General features: G+C 41.7%; 2 protein-coding genes and 1 long non-coding RNA gene across 6 annotated transcripts in view; 1 reads left to right on the forward strand and 2 right to left on the reverse strand.

The window, feature by feature from the left end:
* LOC131882090 (uncharacterized) overlaps window positions 1–5,644 on the forward strand; it is a 6,495-nt gene extending 851 nt beyond the window's left edge. Inside the window, exons 2-4 of the long non-coding RNA XR_009373446.1 lie at window positions 225–368; window positions 4,015–4,903; window positions 5,348–5,644. This is a non-coding gene — a long non-coding RNA (uncharacterized LOC131882090). The remainder of the gene's footprint in view (window positions 1–224; window positions 369–4,014; window positions 4,904–5,347) is intronic.
* LOC131882088 (rhodopsin-like) overlaps window positions 1–11,316 on the reverse strand; it is a 12,880-nt gene extending 1,564 nt beyond the window's left edge. The window contains exons 1-5 of one of the 4 annotated variants that reach the window (XM_059229129.1): window positions 11,186–11,316; window positions 6,568–6,881; window positions 4,070–4,229; window positions 1,350–1,545; window positions 1,118–1,244 (exon numbers count right to left, since the gene is read on the reverse strand). In XM_059229129.1, the coding sequence (XP_059085112.1) occupies window positions 1,118–1,244; window positions 1,350–1,545; window positions 4,070–4,229; window positions 6,568–6,819 (735 nt within the window). In that variant the 5' untranslated portion in view covers window positions 6,820–6,881; window positions 11,186–11,316. Of the gene's footprint in view, window positions 1–1,117; window positions 1,245–1,349; window positions 1,546–4,069; window positions 4,230–6,567; window positions 7,846–8,056; window positions 8,965–10,179; window positions 10,393–11,185 lie in introns of those variants that run through there. The other 3 variants (XM_059229128.1, XM_059229130.1, XM_059229127.1) reach the window with 3 other exon arrangements.
* LOC131882087 (solute carrier family 23 member 1-like) lies at window positions 11,236–18,531 on the reverse strand (the record flags this gene model as incomplete). The annotated part of the gene is given in 11 exon segments (XM_059229126.1): window positions 11,236–11,426; window positions 12,475–12,604; window positions 14,478–14,619; window positions 14,917–15,144; window positions 16,349–16,602; window positions 16,776–16,917; window positions 17,057–17,162; window positions 17,240–17,366; window positions 17,441–17,658; window positions 18,124–18,281; window positions 18,379–18,531. Coding segments are annotated over 11 exon segments (1,731 nt in total), but the record flags the coding sequence as incomplete, so codon positions are not given.
* Between the last annotated feature and the right edge of the window lie 1,873 nt (window positions 18,532–20,404).

The following is a 20,404-nucleotide window of genomic DNA, read 5'->3' on the forward strand; positions in this document are numbered from 1 at the left end:
ACGGAAGACTTGGGTAAGGTGGGGCTTGATTAATTATCCCAATCTCGTTTTAACTCTGTTTCTCTTCCTTCAGTTAAAGCACCGATCACCAAGAGCGACAGTAACCACCAGATTCATCCCAAGAGACATCCACCACACAGGGTGTCAAATTTCTTTTACATTGCTTTGTGATTGTGTGTGACCTTTTGATTTGCTAATGAACGGTTTACTTTGATTGCTTACAGCATACAAAGACAATATTGTCAAAGCAACAAGTGCACCCAAAGCTACCCGTGCAGACGGATGCAACGAAAGATGTACCCAAAACTCCCTTCTGGATTCATCACTGAAAAAGCATTGTGGAAAAGAAATAACACGAAAAGCCTCAGGTATCCATTTCATTTCTAATTAAACAGATGTTCATGGACCGCCATAAAAGATGAAAACATCACGATCCCAAAGAGAGAGTAGAATGTCATTTGCCGAATCAGGGTACGGTTCTTTTTTTCATCTTCTTGCGAAACTTGTATTTAAACTTGAATGTTATTGAATATGTAAAATGGAATCCAAGCAACTTTGACGGTACAGAAGCTCTTCATTGCCGTCACGTAATCCACAATTCCCAACGGATTTTGTGGGTGGCAGAGATGATCCTGGAATCGGATTTCATAACCTCCATTCAGTAATTAAATTAGAGTGGCAGTGAGCAATGTATCTGTTTCACAAGCAATATCATTCATGCCTATTTACGATGTTCCATTTGGCCACAAAACCATCGTACTATGCTCTATGAGATCACCATCAAAAATAATCAAGAATAGGAGGAAAACACCTCCTGGAAGCATTGATATCGAAAAGACTTTACTGGGCCAAGTGGATGCGAATCACATGCGCATGCTTGGAGCTCATTCAGATCGCTGAGGAGATCCACCTTCTTTCTTATTATCGTACAGATAATTGTACACCTACTTGCCTGTCAGGCCTCATTTGGCTCTATAACAAGCTCGCCAGCGCTCATCCCAATTGTTACTTGTCTTTCAAGGCTGTTTCCATTTTTACATAATTCCCAGCACCCACTAATGTGTCTGTGTCAAGCAAAGTGGGCCATTATGTCAAAAATTGGACTGGGTGGACTCACCACTTTTAGGTTCAGAAGGACACTCCCCGAAGTGTAGACCATTGCCGAAGTGGGCAAAAAGAACCCAAGGGAGAGCATGTACCAATTGAAACCGATCGATTTGGGGTCCTCCCAAGCTGGTGCACAACTGTAAATGGAAATCATTGAAGTTGGTTCCCAAATCCAAGGTTTTTGATGTGGCCGATTCATCCATGGATAACGAGGCCAGAGCACGGGCGTGCGTCTTGCATACCTTAGTCCCGAGGTCTCCGGGGCATAGAAGGACCAGCCTAGTAGAGGCGGGAGGGCCACGGCGATTGAGAGGAACCAAATCAGGGCCAGGTTCAATCGGGTGTGCGTCCAGTTGTTGAGGGAGAATTTGCCGGGTCGAGTCACCAACATCCATCTTTGAATAGCCAAAGAGGATAGGGTGAAAATGGAGACCATGCCTACAGAGCAGGAAATGAAGAGATCGTATTCAAGTGGAGTTGGACTGGAGTCCTCAGCCTCGAGGCTAAATTTCTGTGCCTATGTCTGTCTCTTTTTCGCTTTTCCTCAGACAGTGGTGGTCTTTTCAATTGAGTTCAAAGGCTTCGTAAAGAGCTTTTAATTTTGAATGTTGCCTACTCAGAATGTTATGTATGGAAAAAGCGAGCAAATTTTGACAAATAGACATGAAAAGGCCTAAGAGGTTCGAATATTATGTTCAGCTTGCTATGGGCTTGGAGAACACCTCATTTAACCAGTCCGTCTCTTTGCGTATTAATAAAAAATACGAAGCAAGCAAGCAACAGAATGGTCCCAATAACTAACCCAATGTATTGAGAAACTTTTATTACCTGACGCCAATCACGAAAAACAAACTCATACTTTAGTATGACACACAAGTTTTGACCCCATTTGTTGTGAGTTTTCCTACCAAATAACCGGCGTAGAAAGACATCACAGTAGAGTGGAGGCTACAGCAAAATTGTAAGGGAGAGAAAATCTGGGGATGCTTTCATTTGGACATCTATAGCGCCCTCTTAAAAATTAACATAGAAAAACATTAAAAGCGTTAAATGTTGCTGCAGTTCAAGTACAAAATGAAAGTCAAGACTTGATGGTTATACTGTAACAAACCAAACGGATGGTGCCTGATTTTTGACTAGATTTTCATTAGAGATGGAATTTTTGTACGCTCTTTGTTGAGTTAAATTCTATAGAATATAGTGTCAAAATGAAAGTACAAGAAGATATTTTACATATCAATATCTTGCCAAAGCCTTTGAAAGGAACCAGTTCATATGTTGAATGGATAGACGTTGCAGTTTTAGCACGTTTGTCTCAAAAGTTGAATTGAATTCCAAAATTCTTTTTTAATATGACTTGAGATTAAGCGTATACGTATTTGTACGAACATGTAAACAGGCGTGCTAGCATCTTTTTTTTTATTTGTCGCTTGGAGAAGGTCTTCGAGTCTTTAAAAGTGGTTGATCCGTAATAGAACGGTCTCTGACCATGATATACATTTTACTTTGTATGGAACATCAAGTAGATCCTCGGAGAAAATCTTACCAGTTTGAGTAACAGAAGTTAACTTAACTTGAGCCTTTTGGAAGACGTTTCTCGATTAAGCTCCACTATTTTTGTGATGTTGCTTCAAAGCAAGTTGCTCCTTCTTTCGTACTTATTTGACAATCATACCCCTGAAGTAGCATTTCTACACCTTCAATGATAAAAGGCCACTTATTCATGGGTGCACAATATGACCAGCATCCCTGAGCTAATAAAAAATGACTTCATGCTAAAAAAAGCCTACAACAATACGGCTATACGAAAACGTTTGATTTCGTTATTACGGGGTCTAACTTTGGAACGCGTATCCTTTTTCAAGCTAGACCTTGTTAAAACAACAAAGAGGTTTCGTGGCGTCACCTTTGACCAACTTGTTGTCCTTCAATGTATGACAGAGCAACTTGGATGGATGGGGGAATTGCCAATTGTCTTCTAATAGACTTCGGATCAGTGCACTCTCTAACTAGATTGTGAAGGCGTCACGTGTCACATGTCACAAAAGACAATGGTTTTGTGATTAAATGATATGTTTCGAACCGAACGGAATGACAAATTTTTACTAACACCGACTCATTTAGGGGCTTTGAATCGAGCGGAAAAAGTGGCACAGAAGTTCGACCCAGCTATAAAAAATGAATTATGATGCAAATTTGCCTACGTTGTGGAGCCGTGGAAAAGCACGATCTCTTTCTGAAGCTCACTTTACCTTTTGGGTCCTATTTTGCTCGAATTGGAAGTATAAGGTGGAGTGGCATTGTGAGGTGAAAAGCTGACCATACGGTTAGAAACACATTCAGTATCATAATTAAGACCAGACAAGACCGGATTTTCGTCAACCAACTCTGAACTATTAAGTAGTGAACATTTCCATAACAACGTAACTTGAAATGCAAGCGCGAAAGCAACTCTCAACTGGTGAAAGAGAAGAGAACCATTTTGAGTCTCTTGGAGTGAGTGTCCTTTTCTTTATGTTCATGTTTCCCTACGTAAACGTTTGACAAGAACTTCCTATGACCATATTAAACATAATCACGGCCTAACTTGATTCACGAATGCATTCGGTAAAAAGATTAACATAATCATCTAACACATACTGTAGAACCGAACCCATCGAGCTTTGATGTAACTCGTGGGTGGGGATTTCCATTTCTTGTCCATTCAGGATCTTGAGTTAGAAATTGAACATAACTTTCTGAACAAAGTTGTCCCTTTCCGAGTGGTAAAACAACCGAAGTCTCTTAATTAGCGATATAATTGCCAAAAACAAGTGCCAAAGCCAATAAGGGATTGACGTGCAGTACTGGCCATTTACCGTATCAGAGAGCTCGAGATGAATTTGGACGAATTGTTTTTGCTTTCAGGATTGATCGCGAGATAGATGGCCAGAAATAGAGCGCAAGGTGATGATCTGCTTACCCAAGAGTGTCATGGAGAATCCGGTCACGAGACAAAGATGGTATCCGAGTTTCCAACCCTGGAGCAAGCTGGCCGTGAGATCAATGGGAATGCCAATTAGCGAAATAAGCAGCTCCGCCACGATCAAGTTCATTAACACCAAGTTGAAAGGCGTCTGGAGCTGAAACAATCGAAGTGAGAGAGCCTTTGGAACGTAAGCACCCATTGGCTGGAACAACGTACACCTTTGGGAAAACCCATTAAAACGTCTTGGACATGAACGGTACACTATAACACCTAGCCTTGAACCTCTTAAAGGAAGAAGCACTTCAATTTGAACACCACCGTACCCGGATCTTGACCTTGGTTTCACCCTCGTCACCTTCTCGTTATCAATAAGCACGGTATTCTAGTTAAGGGGACTAGTCATGGGGTCTAGATTTCGGCTTCATTACTTTGGGTCAACTGGATGCTTTGGGAATTGTTGCCAGTCGCTTGCTCCAAATGCAGGAGAAAAAGCCAATACGGCCATCGGTGGAGGGTTTTTCATCATTGAAAATCGAAATATTGGCCTTTGAACCCGTATACCCACCAACTATATTTAGACCGAAACTCTCACCTTCGGCTAAAAACGAGCTTTCGAGCCTGACAAATATCGCTGTGGTGGCATGGTATGGGATGGTGTTGGGGATGCCAGTTTTTTTTAATCGTTTCTAAGCTGTTTATTTCTACCTAGTGAGAAATGGAGACGGAAAAGTGCGATCCAAAGTATTGGTCGCTTGGTACGTCTATCGATATTGGCTACCGGTTTCATTAGCCTCGATTGGTTCCAAGGGATTGCAGAAGGCTTAATTGGTAATTGTTCTGTGAATCAGAGGTTTTGAGTTTGTAATAATTATAGCAAGAATTGCTTGTTTTTATTGTTCGGTTTTCCGACAGAAAATTATACGAGTTCGAGTGAAAAGGCGCCATTGAAAAAGGACTTATCTCTTTCAAAGTATAGGTAATGTTGATTTGACAATCAGAGTAAAAGGCTGAAGTCTCCTCAGGCAAATTTCAAGCAATAGCATTTAAGTAATGAACCTCAGCTTGAAAAGCAAAATACGTAGACTAAGCCACCCGTTAGTACATTGTTGTTGACTTCTATGCCTTTTTGGATCACTTCTCGTTGGAAAAAGAAGATGCTTGCACACGTTCGGTGTGTGTGTGTGTGTGTGTGGTGGTGTGTGGTGTGTGTGTGTGTGTAACCTGGATTCGATGTTGCCCAACATCGAATCTTATCGACGGAATGCGTTTCAGAAAAGTGGACCCTACGAACGTGCGAACAATTGGACCAGAAATTGTTGCGTCTTTCGTTGTTATTGGACGGACATAAGTGAAAATATCCCAGCCAAGTGCCAACTCTCTAGAAGCAGAGGTCAGCAATTCATCAAGAGTTTCTCAGGCCTCCCTCGAATGGACTGGCTCGCTTTCTCGGCTTTCTAGCCCACGTTATTGGGGCTTCTGATCTTTTCCCATTGGACTCCTCTTCCGCTATATGAACTCTTGACTTGGATGGTTCTCGTAAATAAAAGAAATTCGACATGTCATTGCCATGTGGTAGTTATTTCAGGAGTACAGTAATGCCACTATCACCTTCGATTTAGGAACAGAACTGCATTTTCATACCATTACATTGGTTTCCCTCACCGTCAAATAATCACTAGCTCTACCAGTACGTCTTCAGCGCAAAAGCAATTTGAACTTGTCACACTATGTATCATTTGTACTGGGAGGAATCCTAACCGAGACCTCTGATATTCTGGATAGCTCCTCGCTTTCTCTATCATCACGAGAAATATCCATGATGAATTGTTGACCATTATCTCATTCCAATCCCTGGGGAATGAAGTAAAAGTGGCGAACAAAACAAACGGTGTCCAACGAGAAAGTGGTCCATTTTCTGGTGCTTCATTGAAGCACTACATATATACGGTACTTATCGAGTTTGATGTTGAGACAGAAACAGGATGATGATGAGAATGATGCCATGGTCTACTTTGGTCGAAGCCCTGCTTATGGTAGTGGTAACAGAAGCACAGACTAGCGGCGTGCTACATAATCATACGGGTTCACAATGGAACGTTTTTAAAAAAAAACTAAGAAAGGTTTCTAATCCTCGACTTTCTCACTTCATTTCTGAAATCACTCCCATTTGCCGGGTTTGAGGACCTTGAAAGCTAAAATGGTCAATTAAGAGAGTTTAACATGTGCTAATTGGTGTGTAACTTTTGCTTCTAAGTAATCCAGACTGGCAAGGGATCTTCGATGTGATGTAGCCTTTACAAGGACGAACACGAACATGGGTGAGAGGTGGAAAATTCGAGGATGTGACCGTTTTTCTCAAACTACCCACTTCACGATCCCCGGAGCATCTCGCCGAGTGCATACCATTCTTAGGGCTGCGGCAAGTCCTCACACAATAACAGCAAGAGCAACAAGAAGAGGTCTGACTTTTGAGTGGAAACAGGGTCGCTTACCTTTTTATGCGTGAGGAACACTATCAAGACCGTCAAGTTGCTGGCGATCCCAAAGCTCCCCACCAGAATCAAGTAGCAACTGGATCCCCAGAAGATCTCACTGGGGATGGCCGGGCTCTCAGCGTACTCCCACGCACTCTCGTTGGAGGAGCCGGTGAAGGAGTCTATGGACTCGCTTGAAATCCTCAGGAGAGACGAATTCCTCCTGGGATCCAAAACCATATTCATAATGGAGGGGAATTCCAAAGCCATCTTGGATTGGCGGTGTATTCAATGGCCCATCATCATTGTGCAATGGCACTTGCTCTCTAATCCTGAGGAAGAAAACATGGGATAAAGGAGTGTTTAACAAAGCTAAACCTGAACGACGTGGGCGGAGATGAGATGATGGTCGTTTTAGTTTGCTCTACTAGAACACGACATCCCTCAATCTCAAGGCAAAGGTTTTTGTCCCTCAACTTTGAAAGACAGAAACGCAGGCCAGTCAATGAATGAAAAAAGATCACATTGGATAACAGAGCATAACACCATGATATGTAATACGTATTACACCCATCCATCCATCAACGTTACATTTGCCATCGTGGAAGACAAAGTTTTGTTCCAAGTGGAACCGACCTGATATGATTCCAATAAAAGTCCACTTGTTTTTTAACCATGCTTCCAAGCAATGATCACGCTAGTTCGTGTCCACAGTTGATAAAAAATCTTAATACGCAGATACGCTAACCAGGCCCTAACAACCTAAGCATGTGAATCGTGATCATGATCTGTCGTGGAACAAGGACCTTGACTAGTAAGAAAACAGGAAAATGGTTCCAAATATCGATCCTTACACATTTGGGGGGAGGATCTAGAGCTGAATGTGGATGGTCTGTCGAAGCTAACGGGTTGGGAATGAACGTCAATTATCATGGCAACCCACGTGAGTCTCTGAGTGGTTCACTTTGGAATTGGCCCTTGAGCATTGTCCGTTTTGTTCCTTTTTTTTTATTCAAATCTATCATCGGAACTGGTTTGAACATGCTCGACGATGAAGGCCTCCTTTCAACAGGTCCGTGGATCCATTAATGAAGCACCAAAGAATAGTGGACTCAGTCAACACTGCAGTACATAAAAGTCGAGACTGAGCGGTTCTGACCTACAAGGACTTTATTTGTTTAGGATAGGGTCCCAATAGGCATAAAAGTCTTATTCATATCTAGGAGTGGGGCCATTCCCCGGAAACCCTTCATATGAAGACCCACTTGACCGTTTGGGCCAACTAAAATCATAAAGAAAGTATTATAAACCCATAAATACCCGTTGTAAAATAGATCTTGGGTAGTTTTTCCCACCATGAAAGGCAGGGAGAGAATGTTGGTTCATATTGCATGCTAACAATTGAAGAACGCTTCAGTATCAAGGTCAAATTCATGCACCCAAAAATCAATGTGGCATTGATGGAACTTCATTTCAAATTATTTCGTATATCAAATTGTTATCGAACCTGGTTATGATCTTCCCCAAATGAGCAAATGAGTAAAAGAGTTATTCTTTTGAGGGAGTGTGTGTGTGTGTGTGAGAGAGAGAGAGAGCACTGGTTCAGTACAAATGTTTTTAGGCGACTGGTCAGTCACGTTTCGGTACGTAATGAATTTGTCGAAGTACTAGAAGTGGGCGGCTAATTAAGAACTCATATTGAGTTACAGCTCCTTCCGAGACTTAGACAAAGCCTTTAATTTACGGATTTCATCAACATTCACGCCTAATCCTTTTAAAGGATTATGCTCCAGTTCTTAAAAGTGTCTCATTTCTGGCCAGCTAATCCTTCTACTTGAAGCGGAAAAAAGTACTGCTCATCAAATCATGAACCACTGGAATATCGACCGGGATGCTAACGTCGAGGTTAAGCGTTTGAAAAGCGAGTGCAAGCTTTGCGTTGCCCATCAAATGAGACTGATCTCAGACAATCTCTTATTTAAATTTCCTGTTAGATCGACCAGAATATTGCAATATGTACCTGGTTGTAGCGAGGTGGAGTCGTTCTCACTTGAAGAAGAACTTGATGCTTTGGCCTGATTCTGAAAAGTCCATTCCCGACCCTAGAAGTCGGGATTCCAGTTCCAGTGGTTGAGGCTCAAATCTCCGTGGAACCATAATGGTTCTAATGGTCCCACCTCAAAAGAGGGCAAGCAAGAAATCTTGCTAATTATATTCTCAGCAACAATGATTTGGCTCTAAGACTTCTACCGGACTAACAGAATCTTAATCATATCACCTATAAACTTTGAACCCTCAATAGACTCTGACAAAAAATATTGTTCCTATGTCGAGCAGAAATTTGAGAGAGTAACCAGCTTTCTTCCCAATGCCTCGGTTCAGCTCTTTCTCTCATCCAAACGGTCAACATCGGCATGGACTTTACTACCAAGCTTCTGAAGCGGAGCAATTTATGAGAGGTCCTAAAATGGAGCCCTGAGGAACACCACACTTGACATCATGTATGTCACTAGGGGATCCCTCAACCTCAACCATTTGCTTCCTAACACAAATGAAACTTCTTTACCGATAGAGAACCTTGTCTTGGATCCCAATCTCATGAGGTTTGTAAACTAAAAGGCCATGATCCACCTTGACAAAGGCCTTGGCAAAATTGAGATAGAATACATTAGCTGACTCGTGACTTTCCAGTTCCTCAATGACCTGTTCTATATGCTCAATCAGTTGGGTATTCTTTTTTAACTCTTGAGTTACCGAATATGGCCTTGAACGGAATGAAACTTCGCTCAATGTCTTTTGGGTCGATGTCATTATACACTCCACTCGCAAAGAAAGGAGGGAAAAATACGTACGTATATTGCCCAGGTTTCGTTAACAGGAGGCTGGATGTGTCCGACAACTAAAAAAATGCTGAGATTATACAGTGTTCCAAGAAGGTTCGAAAGATATCTGATACTGCACGTTTTCAAAAACATTCATGATATTTGTCTCAACTCAGATTTTAGGGTTAATTGCAGTAAGACTTAACGTGAGTTTTGAGAGCTCCTTCAAGGCCTCGTTGATCTACGTCAGACTTGGACAATTTTCTGACTAAAATTCCTAAGCAGCCTTATATTCAAGGGCTGGCCAAATCCGCCAATTCTAATTCTTTGTTGGACCAAATATAAAGTTAAGTAAAAGACTGTACGTTTTCACCTTGAACTGCTCAGGATTTCATTTCCAGTAACAGTAGAGCCGCCAGAAAAAAAAATCCTTCATATCTTTTGGACATGCATGTAAGAACGCCTTGGAATGTGGAACAAAGTTCGACCTTTTTTCCCCAATAACCTTTTGGTTGCACAAGAAAACGGAAACTAATAAAAGCAAAAAATGCCATCAATTGGAGATTTCGTTTTTCATTGCCACCACAATATTTGAAGATAAAAATCAAATTCAAGCCGAATGTGACCGTTCGGCGGGCTTTGAAACCATCACAATATTCCTTCGATTTAAACCAAGCCCCCTTGGTTTGACCGTTCAACGCTGATGCACAATCCTCGAGAAATTCATTTTTCGTATCCGTTCTCAAACTGAGATAGCACTAACACAGGCTAAGCAAAGGATTAGACAGTCAGGTTTCCGCCTGCTTACCTTCAATTCAACAGATGAGTATGTAATCCAGTGGCTGTTCTCCTGTTCTATTGTTCCACTATCGGACCGATTCGAATCACTTTCTGGCCTTGGCCTTTGCTGTGCGCCGGGTAATGATCAACTGAACGCACTTCGCGAAGGCCCGCTCTATCATATTCCCTTTACAGAAGTTCTCGACACAGAGGAATCTACAACAATAGCAACAGGAACGCACGAGGATTCCTTCTATTTCTGAAGTTGGCCTCTCGGTCCGGAGGAAAAACACCGGAGACCAAAAGAGAAGAACCCCGATTGGAACAACGGGGAATCGGGGAGGTTGGGCCCGCGGAANTTTGCTGTGCGCCGGGTAATGATCAACTGAACGCACTTCGCGAAGGCCCGCTCTATCATATTCCCTTTACAGAAGTTCTCGACACAGAGGAATCTACAACAATAGCAACAGGAACGCACGAGGATTCCTTCTATTTCTGAAGTTGGCCTCTCGGTCCGGAGGAAAAACACCGGAGACCAAAAGAGAAGAACCCCGATTGGAACAACGGGGAATCGGGGAGGTTGGGCCCGCGGAACTACTTCAGATTTCATCGCAATGCAGAAGAAGCTTTGTTCTAAAGTGAACATATCAAGCCCCATTTTTGTCCTTGAAGCATTCGTGAAAGATTTGATGAAGGGTGGTGAAGTGTTTGTGCTAATGTCAAACTTGACCCTTTTTTTTCATCAGCATTGTGGTTCGAGCTGTATTTTGAGATGAGTCTAATTTGCAATGACCTCTTGCAGAAGTGATATTTAGTTTCTGTTATGAGCGGGACCATGAACATGATCGCAAGTTTCTTGCCCAAAATTACGAAAGTTACCCATCTCAATTTGCTTCATTTCTACATACGTTTTGTGCTTTTGCTCCAAATCGAAACTGTGTTGACCAAAATATTTAGTTATTGATTTGATGTCAGGCACGAATGATCCATGGTGGATGACAAGTTGTGTACCTGAGCGTTTGACAACCAATTACCTGCAGTGAAGATCATCTTGGATCAGATGATTTTGTCCTTTGTCTGATGCGTCGTTACCTTAAAGACAGTTCTTATTCATGATTGGGCACTATTGTCACATAAATCTGTTGGAGTTTATATGATGAATAATCAATAAAAGCACGAGTGTGGATGAACATCGGTCAATATCATTGGTCGTATTTCTTCTCAGCAGGGCTTTTGTAGGTCGGAAGGAACGGAACATATTGAGTCCACTTTAACCTGAAAGATAGGAATCTTTATAGGGATCCTACAAGTAGATGGCATTCAAGCTGTATTCCAAAGTCGTATACAGATATGCTGTCCAAACAATACCATTTTGGGAACTACTGTGTACAATGAATTCCTCGTGCTAAAGAGGTCCAATCTGACGTACACTTCCAGTAGACCCTGTCCAAGAAAACCCATACAAGCATTATAGATGACAGAATTATACAAGTACATCTTGGCTTTTGACACAGATCTGCCCATTCTTTTAATCCAACTTCACGGATGAGGAGTCAAGTTGAGTTATTAACTAAAACCCCGACCGATATCCTTTTGTAAACAAGTCAGTTGAATAATTCTTCCATCATTTGCCTCCTCCCCAATCAGCATTTGTAACATGATTATCGGGATCTTGGATTGGATTTTTTCGTCATGGGACGAGACTAACTTGGGATTGTTCCAATTGGCTTCGTCAGCAGAGCAATGAACTGATTTTGCGATCGATCAAACCCAAGTAGAGGAGGATGCATGCAAATTGGTTAGGGCTGCTGTGAGCAGGTATAAAAAGGAGACTTCAGAACATTGTTCAATGCCCTTAAAGCCCCCCTCGAAGAAGTTTGATCCAATTTGAATTGTGCTCCTCAACAATGCTTGTACTCCTTCTTCTTCGTCTTATAGGTTATTGTCTGGCTGAACATAAACTGAACAAACATGGTCCCAACTAATTGCTTTAAACGTTGGCCTTTAACCCCTTTTTCCTCTTGAACTATTTGAGCCAACGAACATACAACACAATTACAAGAAGCAGCCACAACGTACACATTCAACATATGCAGAAACCGACCACAAAGTCATGAGCCCAAACATCATAGACTTCTTGTCCCAACGACACCAAGAACGAACGATCAACTGTGTCAGAAACGCGCCGTGTCAAGATCCTATCAATGGTTGGAGCCATGGGCGATAATGCAATTGTTGTCGTTCCTCATTGAGTTCTTTTTTTTCTGAGTGGCGCAATGGTGATTGCGGTGATTGAACGATAGGTCAGTACGAGTAAACCTACCTGTGAATGAGATCCATTCCAATGGGGAAATCGTAGGTGCAAGTTGGGCGCTTGTCCAAGGTGGACTTCTCGGACGTTGGAGGTCGGAGATGCTCTCGCCAAGCCAACAAACCTCGCTCTTTCAAGGTGCCTATGTAGTGGTGAGAAGAAACAAAGGATCGAGGATGGGTTGACTTACAGAGGCTTGAAATGATTGTATAACCCTGTCAGGAAGTACGAATCCCAGTTCTCAAGTGACAACGAATGGAGGACTTGAAATGGTTGTATAACCTTGTCAGGAAGTACAAAACTCAATTCTCAAGTGTCAAATGGATACTCACACTGTTCTTGAGTTTGGCACCGATTTCCAAGGCCGTCACTTCATCTATTGACAATTGGACAATAACCCGATGGAAAACCTTTCAGTGGGAAAAGCGCTAACGTACATAATTGACAATTGGTCCTCAATCATCATTGGGTCTTGTTGGCAGAATATGTCAATGATCCATCCAATGGCGGTATAAAAAACGAAGATCAATCAAATCCTGGTCTAATAACCCAAAGTTTCGATGTCTTCTGCAAACCCGGATTTAGGTAATTTTCGAGGGAGGCCGTGCCAAATGTCCAGAATTGGTTCAAGTTCAAAATATCCCAGTCAGTACTCAAGCGGATGCCAAACAACATTCAGGTGGATTGAAATACATTCACATGTTACTTATTAATAACTTTGGGTTGTAGCATGGTCTCTTTTTCTTTTCAAAGCGTAAAGGAAGCGTAAAGAAAAGCATTTCTACCTAAAAAAAGGATCCTCAGGCGATTTATCGTAGAAACCTTTTGTTTCTGGACAGCCGGAGATTAAGGAATCTCGAAGATAAGCCCTTGTACATAACATGGAAAATATCTGTATGGCAGTAAATACGTACTGTAAATTATATAATACAAATTTATCATTGGCGTGCCTAGCCAGGCAAGGATACTCCATAATAAAGAGATGATTATCGAATTTGACGATTAGTGACGCTAAGCCACTCTTCAGGGCCCGCAAAAGACGATATCGAGCGAGGTGCAACGAAAGAAAAGCAAATGTCATTGCCATGGTTGGTATGACTTTCACAATTTCGATTGAAAGGCGTTATCATCAACTCGCTCGGTAAGGTGTATGACGATGTGGATCATTGTTGGATCTCATAATTTAACGAAACCTGAACAGCTAGCTGCGATCATGTTCAGAACACGTACTCTATATGGTGCTTTCTTACGGTATTTCCCATCATAAGGTTTTGAGTTTCCTTCAGGAAGGATTAGAGCGGAGAGAGAGACGCTTCATGTCGCAAACTACCTGGAGGCGTTTAAAGATGTAAAAAATCCAAGCATCAAATATTTCTCGAGGTTCTGTGGCAAAAGAACACGTGTGGGAGAACCCCCCACTTTTTTTGATTAAATATAACAAACCAAGCTGCATCATGCTTGCTTCCCTTTAACCTTGCTTAACCCGGACCCTTAATCATCAAGCTTGCCAAGAGCAAAGTTTAATCTTGAGGATCTCTAGAAATAAAGTGTTGACCAAACTCTTTATATAAGCCAGTCGTCTCGTGAGGACATCATGCGTGAGGACACACAGATTGGGTTGATGATGGACAAAGTACTTAATGAGACTCAAACATGGTGCATGCTAGAGCTAGGGCGAGTCCGGACTCGAGTCCAAGTGTACCCGAGTCTTTTACTCGATTTTGGACAAATTGGGCAGATTCGAGTCTTTTATGAGTCTGAACTCGTAGAAAAAAACTATTCAAGCTCTTCTTAGATTTTCACAAGACGAGTCTTTTTGCTAGACCTGACTCTAGCAAAAGACTCGAGTCCGGCAAAAAGTCAAAAAATTGAAGGACTCGAACGAGTCCGACATTTCCCTGACTCGCCCCAGCACTTTTGCTTGCCTATGATCTTACAATTAGTTTTGGTTCATTCCTGCTGGATATTCCTTCAGAAATAGCATGCTTGCATTCACAGGTGAATCATCATCTTACCAGGAATCGTGTTGTCCAAAAAGAAACCAAGAGCTCCGGAAACAAACATGGAGGTCTTGAGTAAAACCAAAATGATCGCGTCTACGTGGTCTGACCCGGTGAGAACTAAATCGGATTGTCTCTCCAGCCATTGGGGCAACATCTGAAATTTGGAAGAAAAAGACCCGAATAGGAAAACTTACACTCAGATCAAGAAGAAAGTAGGTTTCCCAATTGTGGCTTCTTTCTCCATTGTTCAATTATGCAATGCTCTCGACATATTGGAACACGGCGGGGCTTATTTTTCCGTGCCTTTTCAGTATTCACTACTTTACAAGCTTACTGCTGTCTAAAATTGTTGGGTTCAACCATGGAAAACCTGGACTCAAAAGCTCCACAATAATGGTATCATTATGGGTTGATTAGGAATGAACTACCCTGACCATGACAAATTACTCACGATGCCAAAAAAGATGGAAAATCCCAAGACAAAGAGGTTACGCGATGAGTTCAAGTCCACGTATTGAACACTGGACAATCCCACGGCCGTGATCATGCCAAACATGACGCAGAATATCCCACCCACGATGGGCTCCGGAATGGTAACGAAGAAGGCGCCAAACTTGGAGAAGAGCCCGAAAAAGATCATCATAAGTCCGCCAAATTGAATCACTCGACGAGACCCAACCTGCAATCAAAATACAAGTAGCCCCACTCAAATGTAGCTTACATGTCTGGTTACTTTCTTTGAAGAATTCGATTGAAGCTGAATGTGCTGACTGGGTTGAAAAATGACAGAGCAATAGCACAAATGAAAATCAAGGAAATATAGTTGACCGAAACAAGTAATACCAATACGAATTATTTGGACGACGACCAAGTTATGAAGAAGTTCGTCATATTTTATCTGAAATCCGCACACTGTTTATCATTTAGACCTTGATCTCCAGCTTATCTCATACTCTCCGTTATTCCACTTAACAAGAAGAACTTCCGCGTGGTTAAAAGTTAACCACCCAAAAATTGGTGTTCTTGGAATGCCAAAATTAGTGATCCTTAAGCAAGCTAAATGATAGTCTAGTGAGACAAAGCCAGATGCATACAGGGTGTAAAGAAATTAAGGGCCTCCCTTCGTGCCTTCTGAAAATCCTTTCCCCGCCCTCAAAGAATTGCTGGATCATATTGAGTCGCTCAGTTTCATTTGAAGGCACTATTAAAAAAAGACCTATCACCATACCATGAAAGATCCAATTTTAGTCTAAAGGAGATTGGTAGCCCTCTGATGTTTGGCCATCCGACGAAGGTCTCTTGTGATCCCAGATTTCCGCTCTCGGTCCGATTTGTTCTAAAGGATTTTGCTTTTCTTGTATGACGTTTACCATTTACCTATGATTCGAGAATGGACACCAAAAGGCTCATGCACTTCCCTCTGCCTTCAGTAGGCCTTAAGCTTTGGTTCTGACCTCAAGATTGCGCTCAGTTGAATTTTTGAACATTGTTCTTCGTAGCCTATGATGGAAGGGTTGCCCATGGCCTTTGGGCTCAAATTAGATCATTTGTGACGTGCCATTATGTTTTCAACAGTTCCTCATAATGAAAGCCTGGGTTTCAATGTTAAACAAATTCTAAAGTGGTAAGTAACCTTGTCAGAAAAGTCTTAGGAGGCCTTGATTTTTTTACACCCTGTATGCCTGTGCAGGTGTGTTACATCACCAAGAACGATCTTTTTGTTCCACCAAATTGCTTATTGTATTTTCCGAAACATTCATTAGGCATTCATCAAAGGCTCTCTCTTTATCTTAAGACTCACACAACATTCTTTGTTCGCAAGGGCTCTCTCTCTCTCTTTCTCTATTCTCAAACCAGCAGTGTGCCTGAACTTGACGTCATACCTTGGTCACGCCGATGGCGCCAATGTTTTCCGAATAGCTCGTGGTTCCATTTCCAGTTCCCCAGATGCCCGCCATGATGCACCCCAAACCTTCCGTCCCGATACCACGATTAATGGCGTGAGTGGGAGGGGGCTTGGCTCCTGAGAGCCGGGCGCACGCATAATAGTCACCGATTGATTCAATGGCCGAGGCAATGACCCCGGCTATCATGCCAAACACGCCAGCCACCGTCACCCTGGGCCATCCCCATTGAACTGGAAACATGAATGGACCGTTAACGGGTGTATTCAACGATCAATGAAAAGTGACTTCGTTAGTCTAATCAAGGGATCGGAAAATGGACCGTAACAGAATGGGTCAATTAGCATGCACATGCCAATATGATCTGGAGTGCACGAGATGAATATTGGAACGAGATGACACTCACATGGATAGGGAAACCTTATCCAAACTGAATTTGCAACCGTGTTCAATTTGCTATCGGTGCGTAAAGGGCTGTTTTCGGACAAGGCTCCAGAGGCCGTTAAGATTCCACAAAGGCCCCAAAGACCCAAAATTGTGAGTAAAACCTGCAAGGATACAACAACAAAGGCTAGTCCACTAGAGTGCCTGAGATGCGAGGGCTTGAGATCTATTGATACTTTCCCCCCAGGCAGGCAATGTATCAGGAGAAAATTCCTTATAAAGTCTTCTGATCTAAATTCTTACCGGGAACAGTTTGAATAGGGCAAGGCCACCACTCGATTTCTTCCAGGGAATGGGGATTTCCACATTGCGGAGGTACTGAGAGAACAACACCATGGTAAAGATGGTTCTAGCAAAATAAAGGTAAAATATGGTAAGAATCAACCGGTCATGCATCTGGATTTGAATACAATGATCAAAACCTACAACAATGAAATGGGCCAACTCTTGGAGGCCAAGGCCGAAGCCGCAGGAAATAGCGATAAACCGATCATGGACACCGCGGGCGCAATGGTCAACGGGGTGATAAACTGGAGAACCATCCCAATAATACCTACAACACGAGATTATTCTCAGCAATTCTGTTCAATGAAGGAGCTCTCTATTGGAATTGGAGCGATCCCTTACCGGTGAATCCTAGAATGACTTGGAACATGGAGGCCACGATGATGGCGCCTTGGACCTCCTGCATCCGCCGCATCCATTCTTCGGACTTGTCCTCAGGGCTCATGTCCGGACCCCAGCCCTCAGTGGCGAAGTTGGCAGGGCATTTGTTGTGTTCCAGGGACAGGATGGCAAAAGTTGGAACCAAGAAGGAGAAAGTGCCGCCTTGAATGATTGGTAATCTGAGAGGAATCAAGAAATAGGATCAGTTTTATGATGCAATTCCAATTTGTTCCTCTTTGAACCTTCAAAGCTCCAAAGCTCGTATAATGGCCCCATAGATAACTTCATATATGGTTTTCTATGAATGGCCCCAACTAGAGCTCTAGCCCCATCAATGGATCATGCAGTTCTGAGGATACATTTTTGGCTTCATTTGATCCTGTGAGAAACGTTCTAGTTTAAAATTCCGTGGAAAAAAGGCGCGTAGGCCTTAATGGTCCAAAACACGCAATTGAAAGGTAATGAACATTTTTTTTCTCCGTCATTTGACGAATCAATGGATGCTTGGTCATTCAGCAGAATTGTAATAAGAAAGGTCCCTCAACATCAACAACGAAGGGACTCAATTGCTTCGTCCACAGAGGTTTTTGTCAAAAAAATTATACCAACAAGGAGTTGAAATAATTGCCATAATTTCGTTTTACCTGCATCCAAAAGTGCTCTGAAGAAGGGTCACCAAACCGGATACGAAAAAGATGGTGGATATGATGTAACCTCGACCTGGATCGTCATTCTCCATACAAAGAGCCGGGCAAACAATGAATGGAATCGAGACCGTCGATCCAAACATGGTCAAATAATGCTGGAACACGAAAATATCTGATAATGCATGCGTGCGGTTCTGGGTGACATGTTCTCACGCAACCTAGCAGACGGACACAAAAATATCAAGTGCTTACTTGCAGTCCCAGGAACATGGACATGTAATGAGGAGGGACATCGTCGATCTTGTAAATCAGATCACTAACCGGTTCGTCCTCTTCTCTCTGGTCCGAGTACGGGTTTTCATCCATATGTTTCGGAATCTGAACTGAGACATCTCCGTCACCGTTCTGTGGAATTGAAATAGAAAACGATCACTTCGATTTATATACTTTCATCTTCAATTTCGGCGATGTTGAAATTGAGGCAGTTACAGTGGAAAAGCTGCTCAAGATGACCCAAAAACACGAAAAACCATGTCGAAGCGGAAATCTTGTAGTATAAGTTATATAAATGCACACTTTCATGACGAAGCACATTTTGGTCCATTTTTTGGACACTATCTGCACGTATGGCAGCGACTGTTTATACTAGTTTTAGTTTGCTTGGATCGTGTGCCTCGGTCAGCAAAAGTAAGAATTGTTTTGATGGAATGATGACAAACCACACGTTGATTTTTAGGTTAAATATCATTGGGGAATTATGTGGCCAGATTTCCCATTGAAGGCATATTCAAATAATTCCGTTTCAAGACATCACTATCATTTATTTTAACATCAATGACAGCTACTCACAATGGTACCCACTGCACTTAAAGATATTTTGCTCAAATGACAAGACTTTTAGTTGTGTTTTTCATTGTTAAAACAACACAAGGACCATGAACAATGCATCATTAAATGTAGCTCTGATTAATATGTTAGCCAGTGATGAAACTATTAGAAAATCTTATTTTTTAAAGCACAATTAATAGATGTTTGGAGTACCCTTAGTTTAGATTTTTATTAAAATGTCATAACAATCCATCGAGCAGACGCTGAGATATTATCCTTCAAATTTCGTATTTTGCATCAAATTTAACCACAAAATGCTCCGGTTATACCTTATAGAAATTGCCAAGAAATATGATGTGCCTTTTCAGTGTCACAAAAATCAATGAAAATGAAAATGTTTCACCTTTCTGCAGCATTCAGAAAAAGCTTAAGTAGATTATAATACCACTTAAAACTTGATTTGCTAGTGTGGCTTTCCATGTTCAAGAAAAACTGATCGGTAATTTTGTATCCTGAATATGGTTAAGTGCCAACACTTAATATTTTTTAGGGTTTAAAGAAATCTTTACAAAAATGAAAAAAAAAACATTTATATTCATGCTTCCAAAGAAGCACATCATTTGTTTTTTGGCAATTACTTAAAGCGGGGTTATGTAATTCTCTGATCTATTTTACTGCAAATGCCACTTTCAAAATATATTAAATAAGCATCCAGTACTTTATAACGTATAATAAATGGTTCAATACACTGATATAAGCTACTGACGAAGAAGCTTATTCAACAATAAATGCTCCTTTTGTTTCTTTTGTCTTGGTATTTGAGCAGACATCTTATCAGAAATTATAACCACCGTGCTGTCTAGAACATGAATTGATTAGAAAATACTCAAACAAGCACGACAGAAACGAGGAAACCACCCGTACTCAATGACTGACTCTCATTGGCCCTATCAAAATATCGGTCTCACTACTGGATTTCAACCAACATTGGCGATTTCCAACGAGAACCTCAAAACCGGATTACTTTTCAGAGCTCACATTATGAATCCCTTCTAGTTTCATTATTCGTCTCTCATCTCTTTAAAATGGAAACTTCATGACAATGCAATTGTTATTGGTGACTCAAATGAAAGAGAAAGTTTTCAGATGAGGTCAATAAACATAACAAAAAACATCCTGCTTGGTCTGCAGACACTTTTTGGGGATCGTGACCAAATCAACAGGAAAATTTCTTAAACTTTGAAATGGCCTAAGCATTAACGAATGTCATTGTTCTCAGATCGCTACATTCGTGCTTGATCATATCAGCGCTTATAAATTCAATTAGAGTTCTAGACAAAAAGGCTTGGAGGTAAAACAAACCCTCATGCTTAGGCGAAAGGAGAACATGTAAAATTGATGATCAAGTGTCAACGAAATCATACTTTAGTTGGCAGGAGATGGTTAGCAT

The sequence above is a fragment of the Tigriopus californicus genome, chromosome 6, assembly GCF_007210705.1.
Source record: "Tigriopus californicus strain San Diego chromosome 6, Tcal_SD_v2.1, whole genome shotgun sequence".
NCBI lineage: Eukaryota > Metazoa > Arthropoda > Copepoda > Harpacticoida > Harpacticidae > Tigriopus > Tigriopus californicus.